The 20,817-nt window shown below is 31.0% G+C and overlaps 1 protein-coding gene across 1 annotated transcript in view; it reads left to right on the plus strand.

The window, feature by feature from the left end:
* LOC129230668 (tetratricopeptide repeat protein 37-like) overlaps positions 1 to 20,817 on the plus strand; it is a 138,001-nt gene that overhangs the window by 42,197 nt on the left and 74,987 nt on the right. Inside the window, exons 6-15 of the mRNA XM_054865085.1 lie at positions 2,653 to 2,781; positions 5,758 to 5,853; positions 5,948 to 6,059; positions 6,848 to 6,994; positions 8,136 to 8,237; positions 9,400 to 9,521; positions 10,312 to 10,401; positions 10,767 to 10,870; positions 12,095 to 12,203; positions 12,283 to 12,362. Of these exons, the coding sequence (XP_054721060.1) occupies positions 2,653 to 2,781; positions 5,758 to 5,853; positions 5,948 to 6,059; positions 6,848 to 6,994; positions 8,136 to 8,237; positions 9,400 to 9,521; positions 10,312 to 10,401; positions 10,767 to 10,870; positions 12,095 to 12,203; positions 12,283 to 12,362 (1,091 nt within the window). The remainder of the gene's footprint in view (positions 1 to 2,652; positions 2,782 to 5,757; positions 5,854 to 5,947; positions 6,060 to 6,847; positions 6,995 to 8,135; positions 8,238 to 9,399; positions 9,522 to 10,311; positions 10,402 to 10,766; positions 10,871 to 12,094; positions 12,204 to 12,282; positions 12,363 to 20,817) is intronic.

The raw sequence follows: 20,817 nt of genomic DNA on the forward strand, positions 1-20,817 counted from the left end.
GAGACTTTCAGCTTTATTATTAGTAAAGATAAAGATAAAGAGATAATAATATGTTCTAGTCAGGGTTGGATTTTGGACTGTCCAAAACTGGTTTAGGACAGGACAGGTGGTTTTTATCGTCCAAAACTGTTTAAAAGTGTCCGAAACTGTCTTAAACTGTCCAAAGCTATGCTAAAGCTAAAGGGGTGTAATCGAATCAGTTCCTATTTACTGAAATATTCTTGATGCTTAAATACTGTTATTAATGAGGTTAAATTAATGAATATTTGATAATATTTTTCTACAAAATGTTCATTTAAAAAATATCTTTTAAAAAAATGCCAATAACTCTATTACATAAAAACTTCCCTATGTAAGTTTCCAGTTGGTAGAGTTATGAATGGAAGTTCACAGCACTACCAAGACAACTCATTTCAGTTCCATTTATAACTCAAAGGAATGTTATCAAATGTGCAATGTTTAGGTGCAAAAAAAAAAAAAAAAATAAATAAATAAATAAAAAATAAACTTATTTTTTTTCTTTAATAATTTGTGCAAATAAGTTTTATATGATGTCTTAACAAAAGTTATTATTTAAATCATAGATTAAAGAACAAAAAATTGATGATCAAACACTTATATTTTAAAACTTGTGTTATTCTTTTCTTAGTTCATATTTTTTCTATAATACATTCTGTAACTAAAAAAAATGTCAGTTATTGCATTTAAGTCAATTATTGCACTATATTTTGAGCACTTTCTTTTGCACACAAGCATAAATGTCTGAAAATTTGGTTTATGGTAAAGAAAACAAAAGAACTAACTCATGGGTTTGAATTGAAATTTTTATTGACGAATTTAATTTCTATGTAACTAGATTAAAATCAGCTATATATGTACACTTGAATGTTCACATTGAGTAAATATATTAAATAGTCAAAAATAAATAAATAAATAAAATAATTTTGACATTTTTTTCTGTTTTTGATATTTTCTCACAAAGTATCGTTTCTCAAATAACAGTTTCGGACACTTTCGGACAGTTTTCAACACAAGGGTTTTGAGCAGGATGGTAAAAACTTGCGAACCCTGCTTTCATTTGCGCACATGCATAAACATGAGGAAATATGGTTACCATTATCAAAAATAAAATAAAATTGAACTCGTGCACACAAATTGAAATTTTACATTAAGAATTCAATTTCTATGAAACTAGATTAAAATCATTTGCATAAATAAATTGAATAGTCACATTAAATAAATGTTCAAAAAAAAAGAAAACATTACTTTGATACTTTATTCTGTTTTTGATGTTTTCTCAGAAAATACAATATCTCTGAAAATGTAGTTTTGGACGCAAGGGTTTTGGACAGGACGGTAAAAACCAGGATTTTTACTGTAGTGTCCAAAACCTTGCCATCCCTGGAGTATTTTTATGGATTTGAATTCATTATTTTTTGTGTAGTATACATGCAAAGTCGCAAGAAAAATGCAATGGAGAAACTTTTTCCTGAATTTTAGAATGCCATAAATTTTGAACAAAAATGATTCAAAAGCTCTTACTATATTGTCAATATACATGCTTTTAATGGGTTATTCTTCAGAGTGTAAATATTGATTTTCTTAAAGATATTGGCATCCAAAGTGGCTGTAGAAATCGTTAACATGAAAAATAGCCTATTTTTAATGCGCTGTAGTTTGTTTTATTGCATCTCCTTTTTGTTGGTACCATTAAAAAGAAGATATTTTTTCACAATATTTTAGCGGCCCCTTACCTTCAGAATATTTTAGCGGCCCTGTGCAGCTGCACAGTTGCCACCCCCTAAGCACGGCCCTGATTACGCTCTTCGCTTTAGAAATGAGATTAGTCAATTAGAGCCATGCTTATGCAAATTATTTTTGTCATAATTTCAGTCAATCGTTAAATATTTTCAATTTTACCAGCGAAGTAGCGCGGAGCATTTATCCATTTGAATCAAACGCGCCAGCCAATAGCAGCTCATAGACAGATGGCGATGATCTCTTATTTGCTAGTAAGTGTGATGGCTGTGTGGGACACTGGCTATGTGGGATTCTGGAAATGTTGCAACTTTGTTAAAATGAGAACCATTAAGTTTATTTTACAGAAATTGTCAATTTTTGAATGATTAGAAATTGTTTCATCCACTAGTGTCAAATGAAGTTTGTTTTCCTGAATACTAACTTTTATTCTATGTCTCTCTCTATTTTATGTCTATTAATCTCTAGTCATTGGCATTAAATTATTTCATTTAATACAAATTGTTTGTTAAAGCATTTCTTTCAAACACACTTATCTTAGGCTTAAAATGAGGTAAAAAACACAAAATAGCAGTGCAAAATTATAATCACGTGTATAAGCCTCAACTTTTGGTTTTGATCATGTGGGAAAAATTAGTAACCATCCTCCATTACTTCAAACAGTCTTAGTAATTTTCCTTTTCTGTACAGAATCTCAATTAAAAGGTTCCCCATCAAATGTCTCTGCATCCATTTTTATTTGAAATTATGAAACTTCAAAGGATGTAAAAATATTTTATCAGAAATCTTTTTTGTTATGTTGCAGCCAAATCAATAAAAGTTTTGTGGCAATTATATTTATGCTTATTTCTGGATATTTACTTATTTTTTAAAATGTATTATTTTTATTTTCAGCTTTTAGGAGTACTTAGATCAAAGTTAGATGTCGTAAAAGATGATAGCGAGGGAAAATATTTAGTGAATAAATTGATTTTTGAAGAAATATGTGGACAAGTCCAATTGGGAGAAAATGAAAAAAAGATAGTAAGAAATCTATTCAATTCTCAAATGATTGAGTTGTGTATCTTCCGTACATCGTTGTGTTGTTAACTTTGTATTATTTGCTAATAAAACTTTTTTTTGTCCATGTACAGTCTAACCTCCATTTATCGAACTTCCACATATCAAAATTTCCTATATATGGAAGTCCCAACAAATTTCCATTTCCCTTACATATAAAAACTGTTTCTATATCTAAAAAAAATCTCTACATATCGATTTTTTTTCTTGAGACATTGGTATATTTTTTTTAACACTTTAAGACTGTTCGTCTTTTGAAAAATAAAGGTTAGGGGAGAAAATTATGTTCTCTAAAGGTTGCTACAAAACTCACCAGGAATCTGGGTTCCCTTAAGTTTGAAGGTTGAGATTCCCTTAATTTTATTTCAGATTTAAGTTGTAATCAGTAATACAGTAAAATCAGATTCAAGTTATCCCTATTGTCCTCCTGTTGATTATCATTCCTAAACTTTTTAGCTTCAGTGAAAATCATTCAAGTAGGTTGATTTTTTACTTTCCTCTCTATTACATTAAAAATACCCTAACGTTGCAGATCAAGTTGAATTGTCGAAGAATGAAGATGTATGAAGGCGCAAAAATGTCATTTCAGGTAAATTTAGTATTTCCACCAGCAGAGTTTCTGCTATTGTGAGAAATTGGAATGCCGTAATAGAAGTACTGAAACTTACAGAAACCTCACTCAAAAATATGAAACAGCATTACAGTTAGGAAAAATTAGCTTTATTTTTAATGTTTTAGGACAAACTAAAATTGTTTCTATATATCAAATTTTTTTCCAGCAATTTGCTACTTCGATATATGGAGGCCCGACTGTACTAACAATAATCTCTTATACTGTTAAACAAAGTTGACTTTTAATTTTTTTTCTTGAATATAAAGCTAATATTTTTGTATGATACACTCATGGGTAACAATAGTAAAAATGTGTACTTGGTTCTTATTTATTTTTTTTCAAATGCAGAGTATTTTTTACAAATTATTACAATATCAGTTCTAGCGACTAGACACCACTTTTTTTTCCTGCAGTGTATTGGAATTCATTTTACACAGTTGAACACATTTGAAGGGTATTCAATTAAACACATTTGTATGTGATTTTATCTGTATTTCTGTTGAGAAAGTTCTCTCTTGATGAACAAATCATAGTCATCAGTCATTGCTTCACAGAAGAATTGAAATTGTATTTTGTTTTCGTTGGCACAAATTTTTCCATTTGTAATAAACATACTTCAATGCAAGTACAATATAACTTCAATTTAACAATTGTCAAGGGACTGGAAAAAATTATTATTAAATCAAGAATATCGATAAATCAAAGAACACAGGCATTCAATGCAGTCAAACTGAACCAGTGAAATGTATCATTAAATTGAGGAAATTGTTAAATCAGGTATCGTTAAATCAAAGTCATACTGTAATTGTTGTTTCAAGGTATCGTTAATTTATTTTCCCCAAACGCAGATCTATAGGAGGCCATGGGAGGTAGGGGTCATAATCCTCCTTCAAGAATTCGCCCAAATATAGCCTAAAACTGCATTTTTGCAACTTTGTGTGCCAATTCAATGTCTAAAATTATGTTTATTAGTCAATTTTAGCTAACAACCTCGCATTTCTTCTGTTTAGGCTCTTGAACCTACCTCAAGTATAGATTTTTAAAAGGTCTTTTTTTCAAGCTAAGCAATCCTATGCAAATCAATTATTATTTGTTTCAAGTCTGCAATAACTTAACTTTGTGGCACAGTGTTAGATCAAATCTATCTAAATAGCACCACCACTTTCATGATCATTTTTCTGCGAAAACAAAGAATTTCAAAAGCCAAAACATAAGCTTTTTTAATGTATTTGAATGAGGACATCTCCAAAACGAGAACCAACTTCACACTGAATGTTTTTCTTAAATGTATAAAATGTAAAGAAAGTGTTAAGACTTTCTAAAAGCATGGTTCACATTATAAAGTATGAAATAAAATAAGAATATGATTTCTTGATTACAACACTCAAAAAATTGCAGTTGACCTTAATATCTTCATATTTAGGCTTATTCTAAAGCAAGAAATTGGCATTATACTACTTTATACGTATAGCTTTTACCACTAATGCAGCCAGAGTTATTTTCTAGCCTTTTTTTTTAAAATAAAAACTCTTTATATGCATATAAACTACTGTATTAGGAGTGGCAACAATGTTGAACCAAAACCTTGGGGTATTTTATTTTGGTTTGGTTTCCCTTAACTTCTGATTGAAGTTAAATATTTAAAGTGTCCAAATTCAGAAAAGGAAAAAGAGAGGGATAGAGCAAAAGTTAGAAATATTTAGAGGATACATGCAATACAACTTACTGCTTAATACCCTCAGAGGATGTTTCTGTGATGGATTTCTCTATATACAATGGGGTTGCCCACATTTCGTACCACTGGAAAAGAAAAGAATTTTAGTGCTTGGGGTGGCAATAAAAATCATCTGCTTCTCAACATATTAGCTACCTTTATTTGATGTGAAGTTGTTCCTGTTTTTCCAGGTCTCCAACTGCTTCCAGAGGTGAGTTTGTATGTTACATCAGAAAAATATAAAATGATTAATTAACCTACTATTTAATTTATTTATTTATTGTGATCAGTTATAAAAAAGAGAGCTAGTGTATTTTTCACATGGGGATCCCCCTCCCAATCCCCTCTGCTTTCCCCAACCACGCCGCATGAAAAAACTTTATTTTCACTTACTTAATTGCAAAAAGAGAAGTGGGTAGATTTTTTCTTTATTCCTTACTGAAATCTTTTCCAAAATTAAACATGCTGTTTTAATTTGTTACTCTAATTCATTTTTGTTTTCTTTCCACAATTTTGTTAAAAGAAATAAAGTTAAGATAATAAAAATTCGATTTCAAATGTTTTTGCCTAATAATTTTACAAGTTTTCTGAGTCTTTTTTACATATTTTTCAGCAAATGGAAGCATTACAATGTATTATTGATCATGAAAAATTTTCTGAAGCTGATATTAAAAGAATATTTTCAACATTCATTGAAAATTTGGTCAAAGTAAGTTAACATTGTAAATTTATAAATAGTGCTTTTTAAATGAATAAATTTTTTTTAAATTTATTGTTATTATTATTTTCTTTTTCCCTTTTAGTGTTCGAATGAACAATATTCTCTGAGTTTAGCACTAATGATTTACAAAAAATTTCCTGATAGTCCAACCTGTCTAGAGTTTTTATGCCGATTAGGAATGAAATTATACATAGGTATGCTTTATTTCTCTCTATATTAAAAAAGGTTTTGTCAAAGAAATTGTGTCTGTGGCTGTCCCACATCCAAGAGACCCCATAGCTCATTCAGCTTTGAAATTTAGTTTTAAATTACTTCGGGCTTCAGGAGTTTGCAACTCGAAGCAGAGGCAGAGCCCTCTAATTTAGTTAAATAAAGGTTTTTACATTGTGGTAGGCAATTATTGATTTCAATGTAGCATAAAAGATCTTTTGATCATTGCTCAATAAAGGAGCAAGTGTTGGGGGGGGGGGAGGAAATGTTAGCTTTGTATACATATAATTTATTTTGCTTTTTTACACATGACATAAATTTATCTTCAGTTTCATTAATATTTTACTTCCTTGGAATTTCATAATACATTGCCCTAGAATAAATCCATGTATCCAAGGGCGCCCATATAGGGGGCAGGGGGGGGGCTCGAGCTCCCCCCCCCTAGAAATTAGAATTTTCTTGCTTTTAGTTCTTTTTTCTTTGCAAAAATGTAAAAACATTTGTTCTCCAACCCATTAATGAATAAGTAATTACAATGTCAAATTTTAATGACTTTGATCTGTCCTGAAATCTGTTTCTATGGGGAAAATAGCCTGCTAAACCATGGTTAAAATATCTGAGCTCCCCCCTTACAATTTTGCATATGGGCGCCAATGCATGTATCATGTATAAATTATCGCAGTAGCCAAGCTGCATGCTTTGAAATTTTTTGAAGTGAGAAGTAAAGACTAATGTTCAAATATCTTACTTATATTTCACAATTTCTTTCCAGACAACAACACTGTTATTGGGGGTATAGATGAGTTGTCAGAAAAGATATCAAAGTGTGATATGATTAAAGGAATTGCTTTGATTTTTCAAGGTTATACATACTTGATCGCCAAAAAATATGTGGAGGCAATTCTGAGCATAAAACAAGGTAATGTATTTTACTCAGTTCATTGTTCATTCAATTCTAAAGATTCTTAAATGAATCTTTGTATTTTGTCTGTTAGCTTCAATCTTCTAACAAGTTCTGGAAAATCCCGAATTTTGTTTTTCCCTTCCATAGATTCATCTGGAGCGGATATTGACAGGCTAGTCTCAAAATGAGTGATTTATAGATTGTACTTGCAGGCTCATGTTTCTTTTGTTTCTTGTTATTCTTTATCTTCTCTGCTTCTTTTTTTGTTTACAGTTATCTTGATATCCGCTGTTGGAAGTGAAAAATAAAAAAATCTCCCCAAGAGAAAAAAAAATCCTGTTAAAGGATAGAGCACCATATGTAAGATTTGTTAACCTGAAGTGACACAGCTCATCTCTCCCTCCCCTAATACTGCTGTAAACATCCTTGTAATCTATGAGTGTGCACCATTGTTGCAGACTTGCATGCATCCTGCGTGCTCCCCTCTATCTCTGTCCATTGAGCCTTTAGTATTTCTTATTTGTCTTAATCTCCTATTCACTTTTGACCTATAAAATGTGAAAATAGTTCTAGGCTATGCTTCAAATATGCAGTGCGACAAAGTTTGCATTACAAGAAATGAGGGTTTTACTAATATTCGAAACAAACATGGAAAAGCATGAGAAATTAATCAAGATCCAGGAAGTTTTAAAATTCAAGATCTGCAGTTTTCCCAGATAAACAGGCTTTGAGATGGACATGTTAGATTGTGCTAGGTCCAACTCAATAAACTGAATAATTAAAAGTATGCTCTATTACTACAACAGTCAAAGTTCATGAAAATGTTATAAAACAACCAAAGATATCAACTTCTGACTCTAAATCCAGAAGATTTATGTTTGATAACAGCATGTTGAAAAAAAATTTTAATTCTGAATTTTTTTTTTTTTTTTTTTTTTTCAAAATTTAATAGGTATGCAACAGAAAGGGAAATTTTCTGAAATGTTCTAAAACAGTCGTTGATATGCGTTATGCATACTGCTGTGTTAGCATGTTAAAATACTCATATTGATTCAATTTAGTTTTTCTTTTGTTATTTACCAATAATTTGTAGAAGGTCATATCGTTAATACAATTATATTTGCTTATTTATTCATTGTTTAGTTTTATTTTGTAGGCCTTAAAACAGTTGAATCCTGCTTGGAAGGTTGGTATTTCCTAACAGAAATACATCTGAAGTTACATCAATACAAAGATGCTGAAAAAAATGCTAAAATAGGTAATCTTCAGGCACATACTCTATTAAATGATACTGCATTTTCGTTGCTTAAAGTATTATGAAATGTTTTTATTAAGAGTTCGTTCAAATGAGTTTGCTTTCTTTATAATCTCCTGTTTAAGTTCACTATCATCATCATTTTAAAACTTAAATACTTACTATATTTGTGTAGAAATATAGAAAACAATATCCAGCTTAAGGCCTTTTGTATTTTTAATTACTAGTTGCAGCTTTTTAAAACTCCTTGTGGAACATTAGTACAGAGTCCCTGAAGGACATGTACAAACTTGGAGGGGAGGTACAGAGCACAATAACAAGCAAGATCCACTCAGAAACATATGGTCGCAAACAGATTACTAACACACTACATGCATCCAAAACCAGACACTGGCTGTGAAAAGCTCATAAGTTTATTACAGAAAGGCAATTTTACACAACATTTTAGGTTTTTAACATAGATTTTAAGCGGTCGTTAAAAATTGCTGTTGGTAATTCTAATACAGGCTTCGTAATGACAGGTGAAAGTTTGCTAGAATGGCTTGTAATTGCGATGGTGGGTGTGTTGTCATTATGATGCATGTTTTACAGCTGCAGTCCCATGCATTACAAAAAGAACTTCTAAAGAACTAAAATGTAGTGTAAAACCTTATTTGTGTGATAATATATCACTATTTGTTATCTTTTTTTGCATCTTTCAACGTTAGGGCTTTGTGTGAATGTAGCGCATCGGGATTGCGTTTGAGATCATACGTTCCTAAGTGATTCTTGCTTGTAATCCTGTTCTGTACCTCCCCTCCAAGCTTGCACATGGTATTTAGGAACACCCTGTATATTTGATACTTGAAGAACTAAACTTTTCATCTTTCTTTCTGGAATTTTAAAACTTTAAAGCATACAAATAGTAAGAATAATAACAATTAAATTAATTTAAAAAACCTCTACAATCGACAAAAATTGATGTTTCAAAAATATCAATATAATTGTTTTTCTGAAATAATAAGTTTGTAAGATCATTCCAATGTCTATTGTATGTAAGTTCAATTGTTTAATTGTTATTTTTGTCCTTTTTTGCATTTATCACTTTGATATATCTGCTCATGCTCCAATTGTTTAATATCTCAATCGTCAAATAATGAAGCTTTGATTTTTACTTTCTTTGCAGGTATAGATCTTTCAATGAAACGTACCACTTCTTCAAGCATGATCGGAAAATTTTATTTGCTTCTGGGCCAAGCATTGTGTGGAAAGCAGAATTTCAATGCTGCTATCAAATCTTTTGAAAAGGTTCCATGTTTGCATAAAGCTACTTTAGCTTCTGAGTTTAAACATCTATTGGAGGAAAAAATGATGTGAAAAAGCGCTAGTTCTGAAAAAATATTTTGAATATCGGCAGCTGTAACCGAAAAAAAAAAGAAACAAGGAAAAATACTAGTTAGGATGATAATATGGAAAAGCTTAACTAAGGATGATAATATGGAAAAGCTTAACTATTGGTTAAGCTTCTACTCCAAATCGCTATTATATTCAAAGTTTTAATAATCAAGTATTTTAACTATAATCCAAATAAATAAAATATTCCCTAAAATTTTCCTACATTTCATCAACTATAGTATTGTATGAAGTAAAGTTTTTTTAATAATTTAATTTTGATGAATACATTTTGAGATTTCAGATAGCTTTATAAATATTCTTCTTAGTGCACATTATTATGTGCATGATTGTATTGATTAGTTTATTGGTGATCATTTTTCTTTGCTTATAATAAATTTCTTTCTGGATTTGGTAGGGGGTAGTTTTTCTGTTAAGTATTGTTATATAGGTTCAAAAAATAAAAAAAGAAGTAAATAAAGCAAATAAATTAACAAAAACAAATTAACAACTGATAAATGATTATAATGATAATAACAATTAAATGTATTAAAATTGTAAAATTAGTATTTTTTGGAACAAATATATGATCTATTAAGTGTTATTCTTTTAATAGAAAAAAAAAATAAATGCTCATTTCTCTCTTTCTCTTTCTCTCCTCTTTCCTCCCTTCGTTTTTTTAACAAATTATTTGAATTATTTTCAGTGTATACAGTACTTAGGACAATCAAAGGAAATTATGATTTCTTTCTGCCAAACACTTTTAAAAATTGAAGAAGTTGAAAAGGCTGAGAAGGTAAATACTGATTGTATTGATTTGGAGGCCTATTGTTTTTGTTTCATTAGTTTCTGAAGTGTAATTTTTTTTGAAAATGTATATGCCATTTGATTGATGTGCCACTGATTGATTGGAACAACTGTCTTTGCAGGATAAACCTCAAAGTATAAAAATCAACTTAGTAAACTGATACATTGTGTAAATGCTTTGTTTGGGCAATTTTTGTTTAGTAGTTATTTAGCTAGTGTTAAATTTTTATTCATATTTTACCTTAGCTTTTAGAGGCTTGTGTACTTAAAATATCTTTTAGCTTAATTGAAATTGTAGAGTTCAATTAACTTTTACCTCTATATAAGAACATTAATGTGCTTCTGAAAATTTAGATTTGCAATGAATTGAAAGCAAAGTACAGTGATGATGCTGATGTGATGCTGATTGAAGGCTACATCCTTCTCTTGAAAAAAGAATATTCTGCTGCATTAGCAAAGTAATTACATTACCCAATTCTAATTGTGTAGATACAGTAGATTCCTGATTAACTGGCCTTTGTTTAACCAGATTGCTCCTTCAACCGGCCATAATTATTTAATCATGGAAATCAAAAAACAAGTTGTATAAAAAATGGAAAAGTTCATAATTATGTATTGAAATTACAAAATAAAAGGGTAACCTTTAAAAAAAAGAAATACCTTTCTAGTACATTAAATTATCACACTCTATTAGAAAATTAATATATTTTGTAGGAGAGTACAAACAAATACCTATATATTACAATAATAATAAAGAGGTTACTGATGTGGTTCACAATGAAGATGACTCCAACATCTGGCAATGTGACCACCGTCAAGAACGGATACAGGAGGGGGGGGTCATAAGAGTCATGACCCCTCCCTAAGTCTTCAACATTTTTATGCAGCCAAGTTGTATTCAAAAAATCTATGAGCAAAATGTAAATTCTTGCAGTAATCTTTTTAATTCGTTAAATTTTTTTAAAGTAAACGTCTGAAATATTACTTCTTGTCATTACGAACGAAAAAAATTAGTAACGTCTTTGCGCTATTAGGTGCATTATTCCTGGCCAGTTTGGTGTGTTTTATTGACACCCAAACAGTTTCAGAATTTTTTCACACCCATAACCTTAGATCTATTTGTAGGAGAGTTGGTGGAGGGGGGGGGGGGAGTCATTCCTTAGCAAAATGATAGTCTGTGTCCACCCTGACAACCTGCCATATCACTTTAAAATGGCGAAGTTATATTAGAAATGGTTTATGCAAGGTGGAACAATAGGCATCAACTTCCTCTACTAATGTGATGCTTTTAAAAAATGTGAAAATTATGAGTCAAGTCGTCAAACTTCCATCCTTCAGCAGAAAAAAAAGAGAAGTTTTTATTAAAAACGTTCTTTTTATTGGTAAGTAAAACGCTGTTTTTATAGATTCACTTATTTAAGAAATGATTATTATAATAATTCTAATTTTTAAGACATTTCAAAGCTATTTCATTGTTTGATGCAATTTTAGAAAACACATTCATCAATCACTTATATAGGTTTATTTATTTTTTACTCTCCGCTTTAGTCCAGAATTCACTTTACTGGTTTAATCCAGGTCTCATTTCAGCCAGTTAATCAGGAGTCTGTACTTTATTGTTGTGTAATTGGTGTGAATTTTATTTTCTAAAAAAAAAAAAAGAAAAAATGTTTTCATTTTAGGTTAAAAGAATCCATTAAGCTAAAGGAGAGTGCTTTTACTTTGCACTTAATTGCCACCTCTTTGTGGTTCTCTGAGCAACATGAAAAGGCATTCAAAATTTTTAGTAAAGTATGATGTTCTATTCTATTTCATTGTTATTATTTTTCTAATTTGTCGTGAATAATGCTAACTTGTGGTACATTTTTAGGCTATTGAGCTAGATCCTTATTTTGCGATGAATTTTTTGTATCTTGGCCATTACTACCGAAATCATTTGCTTGATAAGAGGTATTTTTACATTGTTTATTTCTACTAATTAAAATAAACACAAATGTTAAATGTACAGTAAAAGTTGGGAGACATTTGTTTTGGAGCTTAAAGAAACATCTTTTTTCATTGAAAAGGAAAAAAAAAAAGTTCATGGCTGAAAATCTTGTGTCAATTATTTAATCACTTATAAATTCATCCCCCCCCCCTTCTTTTTTTGCATTGAAATTTAGCCTCAAAACATATATCTGATTCATATTTCTATTAATGCATTTAGCATTATTGTTATTCAAAATGCATTCAATGAGATTTTGTTGGAACTTATGAAAAATAAAGGGATCATAAAGTTTTTTTTAGGTATTAAGTGTGTTAGACATTTTAAAAGTTTGATATTTTGCACAAAGACTGGTTATTGGCATAATGGCTAGGTGCTGACCTTCTACGCCTGTGGACTCGTGTTCTGACCTGGGGTGGCCAGTCGGTGGATTTTCGAGATGCAGAAAATGATCAGCGCTCATGTCATGTGATTATGCGGCATGTCAAAGATCCCTAGGGTATTTGTTTGGCTTCAAATTCCCGAGGCAAATTTAAATTCCTAGTGCAATTTTGCATCAAAAAGAGTCCGGGTGCCTCTATCTGGTGGAAACTGGGCGTCAAAAATCTATTGTATCATGAATCAGTGCCTTAATTGTGACATATGAAAGACTGATGGGTGATTCTCCAAAAACCTGACATTTTCCAATCACATTTTTAAAAAAACTAAAAATGCTGAAAAAATCTGAAAAAAAATCATACTTACTTTGGTTAGGAACTTATTAAGAGAAAAATAGAGGGAACCCACTTTAAGTATGTTACACCCTCAGAAGAGGGGGTCAAATTTTCATACAGCAAAAAACTGACAAGCAGCACCAGGAGAGTTACAAAATGAATTTCTTCGTAGGATATCTAAAATGTAACTATAGTAATGAAGAAATAACTGAAGCCTAAATCAAAAAGAATGGTTATTAAATGGTAAAACAAATTTATGTAAAACCTCCTTTAATGGACATCCCTAATTTCTTTGAGTAGAAGTCCCACATAGGTTTTTCCATATTGTTCACTCTGAACGCTTACAGTCCAAATAACAGACTTTCATTTCAACGAAAAAAACTTGATTGCTGCATTAAAACTTTCTTTAAGTTAGCCATACACAGTATGATAAAATTTACAAAAAAGAGAAGTTACCTTCTCATTACCTGTGAATTGTTTTATGGTTCAGGAAATACAAACATAAAACAAAAAGGGAATCAGCAATATTAATAATAAATATTTTACTTTTAATTTAAAGCAACTACGAAATTAACCTATTTGAGCAACATTTATATAAACAAATGTCTAACCAATAAATCTCTTTTGGAACGATTCCTCTGAACAACAACAAAAATTAATAAATAAATAGAATTATTCCACGGATACATTTTTTATTTATAGTTTGTCAAATTTAACTTTCTTTTTTTCAATTAATCTTATTTTCCAACTAATGTATTGGAAATTAATCCTTCTATTCTATGGGAAGCATTACCAGTGCTTGAGAAATAATGTTAGGAAGAGTGATTTTTTTTAAAGGATGCGAGTATATATGACACTTTTAGTACAGGACTAAGACATTTTCCATACAATTTTGCCTGTTGCGTAAGCCCAGGATTATAATTAAGGTAACTAATGTTATTTTTCGATCCTAACCTCTTTATTCAACTACACATTATACGAGTAGAATTATTATTTTTCTTTTATTTAACACAGAAATTTTGTCCGGGAGAATGACAGCATAAATGTTTCATACCCATTTTTGAACTTCAAAGTTTTACTGAGAACAGCAGACAAATCATATGAATTTAATACTCAAGGAATCTAACAAAATGGTGATAATAAACAGTGTTGTATCACAGCAAATCAAAAATTCCTTTTTTTAATCTATAATAATTGAACTCATTCCTAGGAGAGGAGAATGACATGAAACCTGGGGACAAAGTTTAAAACTATGTACCTTGATGATTTAAATAATTTTATTTATTTAAAGAATGCTATCTTACACCTTTAAGTAGCCTTAATTTTGTACTACAAATTGAATTTGTGGAATGGTGATACAGTAGAAGACCGTTATAACGTACACCTTGGAACCAGAGCTTTTGCGTTATACAGGTTTTTGCGTTTTATAGCTCATTTCACAAATTTTGAAACAAATATTCAGAATATATCTATATATTAACACTTCAGAATGAGTTTTATCTGCAATGAGTATTAAAGCACCAATATTACAATTAGTAATTCACAAAAAAATATGTTTCACAATCAAAAGAAAGTGCATTATCCTGTACTTCTGCTAGCTTCATGGTTTGCACAACAGCTGCATTTTCAGAGCCATCTGGTATTTTCTATTTACTGTAAGTACTAATTTTTCTTTAAAAGCTAGCTTTGAATTAAGATGAAAAATTGTTTCAAAATTTAACTTGCGGAACAATTTTTATGCTTGCAAAGCAAAACAGAGGGATTTTTTAAACTTCAAAACATATTGTTAACTTCTGAAAAGTTGTGCGTTTTATAGAGAATTGCGTTATATAGGTCAGCGTTATAACGGTCTTCTACTGTATAAATTTTTTTAAAGCCAAACTGCCAGACATGTCACGTGGGCACTAATGGCTGCCAGTGGCACAACCTTACTTATTTTCTAAGTCTCAATTTTTATATTATGATACTCAAGAAACTATTTCAATGCATTTTGTAAGCAGCCAGACCAATCGTATGGGCCAAACATCCTGCCTGACAGTTAAAACGTCGCTGTGAGTACAAGCGTGACGTTATAATTCTTGCGCTTAAGCAAACCACAATTATTCTTTGTATTAGGTTCTCTGTTTTAATAATATTGCTTTTTGAAAGCAGACAATATTTTCAGTGCTTAAGCGCAAGAATATTAACATCGCGCTTGTACTCACAGCGACGTTTTAACTGTGTCTGGCGGGATGTTTGGCCCATATGATTGGTCTGGCTGCTTACAAAATGCATTGAAATAGTTTCTTCAGTATCGTAACATAAAAATTGAGACTAGAAAATAAGTAAGGTTGTGCCACTGGCAGGCATTAGTGCACACAAGATGTGTATGGCAGTTTGGCTATGAGCTATTGACAATATTCTGTAAAACATACGAAAAAATCAGCACCCAGAAAATAAGTAAAGTTATCACTTTTTTGTGTACATTCAGTACCCAGTACCTGAAAATTGGCCCTCGCTCTAAGTTGGCAGGCATAACTGAAGGACCTGATAACTGGGACCTTATGAAAAAACGTGAAATGTGGGGAAAACATAGATTCAGGGGACGTAAAATCGGGGTTTGACTGAATACCTATTTCATGTTCTTTTTACTACACTGTATTTTAAAATTCCCTCAAAAAACGGAAAATGTACTGGCAGCAGAGTTGCCGACAATTTTCCGTTTTTTTACAGAAGTGGTGTTTTCCGTTTTCATCACGGATGCTTTCCGTTTTTTCATACTGACACTTTCCGTTTTTATCACGGACGCTTTCCATTTTAAAACTGCTATTTTCCGTTCTCAATCGGAATATCTTCCGTTTTATGAACTGATGTTTTCAGTTTCTAATATAGATATTTTCCATTTTATGAACTGAAGTTTTTAGTTTATAATATAAATATTTTCCGTTTTATGAACTGATGTTTTCAGTTTTTAATGTAGATACTTTCCGTTTCATGAACTGATATTTTCAATTTATAATATAAATATTTTCCGTTTTATGCACATATATTTATTTTCAGTTTAAAAAACAATTGCAGATTTTAAAAGCCCTTATATTTTTTCTTTTTTTTTTGAAAAACAGCCAAAAAAAAAAAGAGAAAGAAACAGTTTTATTAGAGCATTTGCACGAATTTCTTCATTAACTTCCAAAAACTTGTGAAACTTCCTAAATGTGAGGAAACACATTTACTATGCAGAAACTATCTTTCTCTTTTGAAGGTATAGAGGGATGATATAAGAGCCATCTAGGAATGTATTTGCTTTGCATTTTATTGTATTGAAATCTTTTATCAACAAACAATTGCAAAACGTATGAAATAAATGCAAATCATACCAACTGCTTTTTTCTTTTTTAAATCAGTCCTCACAAAAATACCCTCCTCTCCCCCTCCTCTCCCCTCCAACAAAAAAAAGTTCCTGTAATAAACTGTGCGATGCTTTATTTAACAATAACTATCATAAAATTTAACTTTATCAAAATTATTGAAACATCAATTGTGCATAGTTAACATTGTTTTCAATAAAACAGAACATTTATTACAAGTTCAAAATCATTTATTGCAGATCTTGTGCTACACAATTTTTAACATTATTTGCTTGTGCCAATGTCGAATTAATAGTTTGCTTTGCTGTCATCATCAGTACCATTGTTATTTCTGCACTCATATATAGAGATCAAAAAAGATTCATAGGTACAACTGGGCCATCTTTCGACGATTCTAATTTTTCTTAATTAATGTCACAAACCTAAATTAGAAGAATAAAAGTATCAATGCATTTTATCAAAAATATTTAATACATGGACTTTTTATTGAATAAATTTTCAAGTGTCATGTCATAAACATGCAGATGAAAACATCAATTACCTACGGTAAGATATTTGACTACAATTTTTCTTGACAACGAGGTAATACACTGACGGCAAGCGAAAAAAGTAGTCAACAGCACTGTTGAATTTGGAGAGAAATTAGGCATCTTACTTCAGAAACAGTTAATTTGTAAAAACCCATGCATATATATATATATATATTTTTTTTTTTTTTGCAACAATTTTTAAATTAATACTTTCAATTTTTAAAGTGGCAGTGTGGAGTAATAGATATGTTAGAATTGAACGTGCCCAGCCAATAGCTCAAAAACAATTCTCGATCTCTTCTAATTCGCAGCTAGCTATAGTTGGGGCGAACCTTACCTGGCAACCAAGTAATACTGAGATTCGGATATGCTTGGCTTTCACAATGCTTCCAGGTTAGGTTTGCCCTAACTATAGTAAGTGTAACATTTTATTTGCTAACTCAATTTTTGTTTCAAACCTCATTACTTGACTCTCAAGAAACAAAACTTATCCATGAAAAAATAGTATTTTAGCAGGTTATAAGAATTGTTTCGAGCATATTATTCAATAACTTCAAAAGAACTGTCATGAAAGGAATCATGAATTTGTGAATGACAATAAATATCACGGAGTTATACCTGGATGTTTTTCAATTATATTCTCTCCCCCTCCCCACACACGAAAAAAAATCATTATTTTTTTATGTTTATAATTTGTCCTTGTACTGTGCTTTCAATCTCCTTTTGCATTTGTGTAGAAGGATGCAATAATGCACAATTCCACAAAATCGTATAAAATTGCAGCTGGTGCGGAAATAATTTTAACTACGAGAAGACAATTTTTTCAATGTATATGTTGTAGTTGAATTCAAGTCAACGAGAGCCAAAGTTAGTCCTTCTTAGTTTGGTCGCCTTAACCCCTCCCCACATAAAACTGTAAAAATTATATTATTCCGATTCCGACTGATTAATTATACACCTGAAAACTTTTCATGGGAACTGTTTTTTTTTTCATAAAAAATTTATTTTTAAAACAGTAAAATAGTGTTAGGCTTTATTTCTCAGGGCCAATCGGGTTTTTAAACTTAAAAAATTTCCTTCCGATAGCGGAAAGACTTCTGTTTAACATCAGTTACTCTTTAAATTATCATTGAATTTGGTTTACAGACATTCTGCATTTTAGAACAAATTGTGAAGTATGTTGGGTTAGGGTAGGCTGTCTCCTTTATTAGTTTTATTTGCTAAAGCAGCTTTGTCGTTAAAACTAGATTGCACTGCAATAATTAAAAATTACTTTTGTTAGACTTAAAGCAGAAAATTTTCATGTGCGTAAATTTTGTCGTCATAATGCATAGTAATCTAGTAACTGATAAACAGCCAGCCATTTGTGCTGAGTAGGGCAACGTGGGGCAAAGTGAAATAGTTAAGATGACTGAGCTTTTTCAAAATGAAAAAATTAGAAATTTATTTTGAAAATTATAGTACTTAAAGAAAGAACATTCTATTTAAAATAAAACTAACATTGAAACTGTATTTTTTAATTTTGGCAGTAAATTTGCAGTTTCAAAAAGAGAGGAAATTTTCAACTTTTTACTTCCTTTTACAACAAAGGAAGTATTGTATTCGCGAAAAAAATTTCACTCAAAAATCGACCTTAATTTCAATTTTGCTCGCCCTTGATTTTTTTTTTCAACCCGTCCACAGGTGGATACATGCCTAAAAACTCATAGACACCTGAAGAATCCATTTTGACGATCCCCGAGTTAATTACAACGATTTTTCTCGTGATGTCTGTATGTACCTATGTATCTGCGTATGTGTGTACGTATGTCGCATAACTGAAGAACGTTATGTCCTAGAAAATTGAAATTTGGTACATAGACTCCAAGTGGAGTCTAGTTGTGCACCTTCTCTTTTGGTTGCATTCGGATGTTCCAAAGGGGGTCTTTTACACTTTTTGGTGTAAAATCATTGTTAATTTCAATGTAAACTCAAGCGGTGCTTTAATTTGACCAACACTTGGCAATATATCGCCAAGCTTTTGGTCGCCAATTTTTGTCGCCAACTTGGCGACGAATTTGGCGGTTTCTTCTTTTTTTTTAATTTGGTTTCAATTCGGCAATATTTAGAGAAGTAACCATTGAAGCACATTAAAACTCCCAATATTGGGAAAATTTATCTGTGTAAAATGTTTTCTTTGCTTCGGTTCGCAACAGACTTGGAATGAAAATATTTAAAGTGTTTTTTTGCTCACTCCGAGGCACTATTATCTTTAAATTGGAGTAAAAGGAAGTCATGTGATGCACACATTAGCTCGTTTTTTTATGGAGCAAAGTAAAAAATGAAATATTTTATTCAATTACTAGTGGTACTCGCATGGCTTTCCCTGTAATAGAAAAATTAAAAGGTCTTTTGGTTCGCCTGTCATATTTACAAATAATGTATAGTGAATTTTCTTGCCAATTGGCTTGTACACATGTTACGGTTCCACGTTATGATAATTTCGTATCTTGCCAATTGGCTTGTGCGCATGTTACGATTCCACGTTATGATAATTTCGTAATTTACTCGTCCATCTTATGATATTTTTGTTCTTAAAATTGGAATAGAAAACAAACCACATCGAATTTTCGAAAAATCGCTTCGAGGTGCACACCCCCATGCTACAAAATAACTTTGTGCCAAATTTCATGAAAATCGGCCGAACGGTCTAGGCATGTCACAGAGATCCAGACATCCTCCGGACAGAGAGACTTTCAGCATTATTATTAGTAAAGACAGAAAATATTTTTCATCAATTGAATCAGTAAATAAAAGGTTAAATGAGTAAATGAAAAGATACTGAAACAGTAAACTGAAAATTTAATTAGCACACATATGTGCACACACAGTTTGTAAGCATAATATTTCAAATTTTAATGCATGATTAAAATAAAAGAATATGTATTTTTCATAAGTAATTTTTAAAATTGATTTATTGAGTAAATGCAACTTTTCTTCAACATTGAAGATTATTCAAAATGAAGATAAAGGACACTCGTTTATTAGGAATATACTAAACAGCCTACAATAAATAGCTATTCCAAATTTACAAAATCATCAGAAAAAATTGTCGACGTAGAACACTTTTGGTAGTTCACAGTGACCTCCCATCAGGGTGCCGCTCCCAGTGGCGATTTAAAACAATAAAGATATTATAACGGCAATGATCGTAGACTGGTGTCAGTACATTGGTGCTTCGATTTGTGGTCAGTGCGGAACCAATGCATTGGTTAAGAGAAATATTAGAAACCGATTTAACAATGCAGGATTTACACTGGTTTTTGTGGATGTATCAACCCAACGCCCAGCCCTAATGCATATGTAAAACAACATGTTTTATACTTACAATTTGCATATTCGCGGCGAACTTCCCTTTTCTGTTCAAGGAGTTCTTTTCACTCAGTTGCACAGTTGAATCCGCATTCCATCAATAAATTCTCCGGCTCACTTTGGAAGGTTCCACTGTTGAGAGGGTTCAAAGTGGACAGCATCTGAATGTTAAATAAAGTGCTTAGAATAATATGATTCAAAGTTCTCAAAATAATGCTTTTTTTAATGATAATGACATTTTTTTATTCCTTTCCTTAAAAAATTATGTATTATATTCATTAATGTAGATAACAAGCATTTAAAAGTTTGAAAGAGAAATGGGGGGGGAGAGAATATTTAAAAATGTTTTCTTGAAAACCCAAGTAGTTAACTAAAACTGGATGCTACAACTTGTTAATTGAAATCTAATCAATTGCAAGAAGCAAGTTTATACAGACGTTGTTGTTATTCATAGAAATTAAAATAAATTAATTAAAAAAAAAA

The sequence above is a fragment of the Uloborus diversus genome, chromosome 1, assembly GCF_026930045.1.
Source record: "Uloborus diversus isolate 005 chromosome 1, Udiv.v.3.1, whole genome shotgun sequence".
Lineage (NCBI taxonomy): Eukaryota > Metazoa > Arthropoda > Arachnida > Araneae > Uloboridae > Uloborus > Uloborus diversus.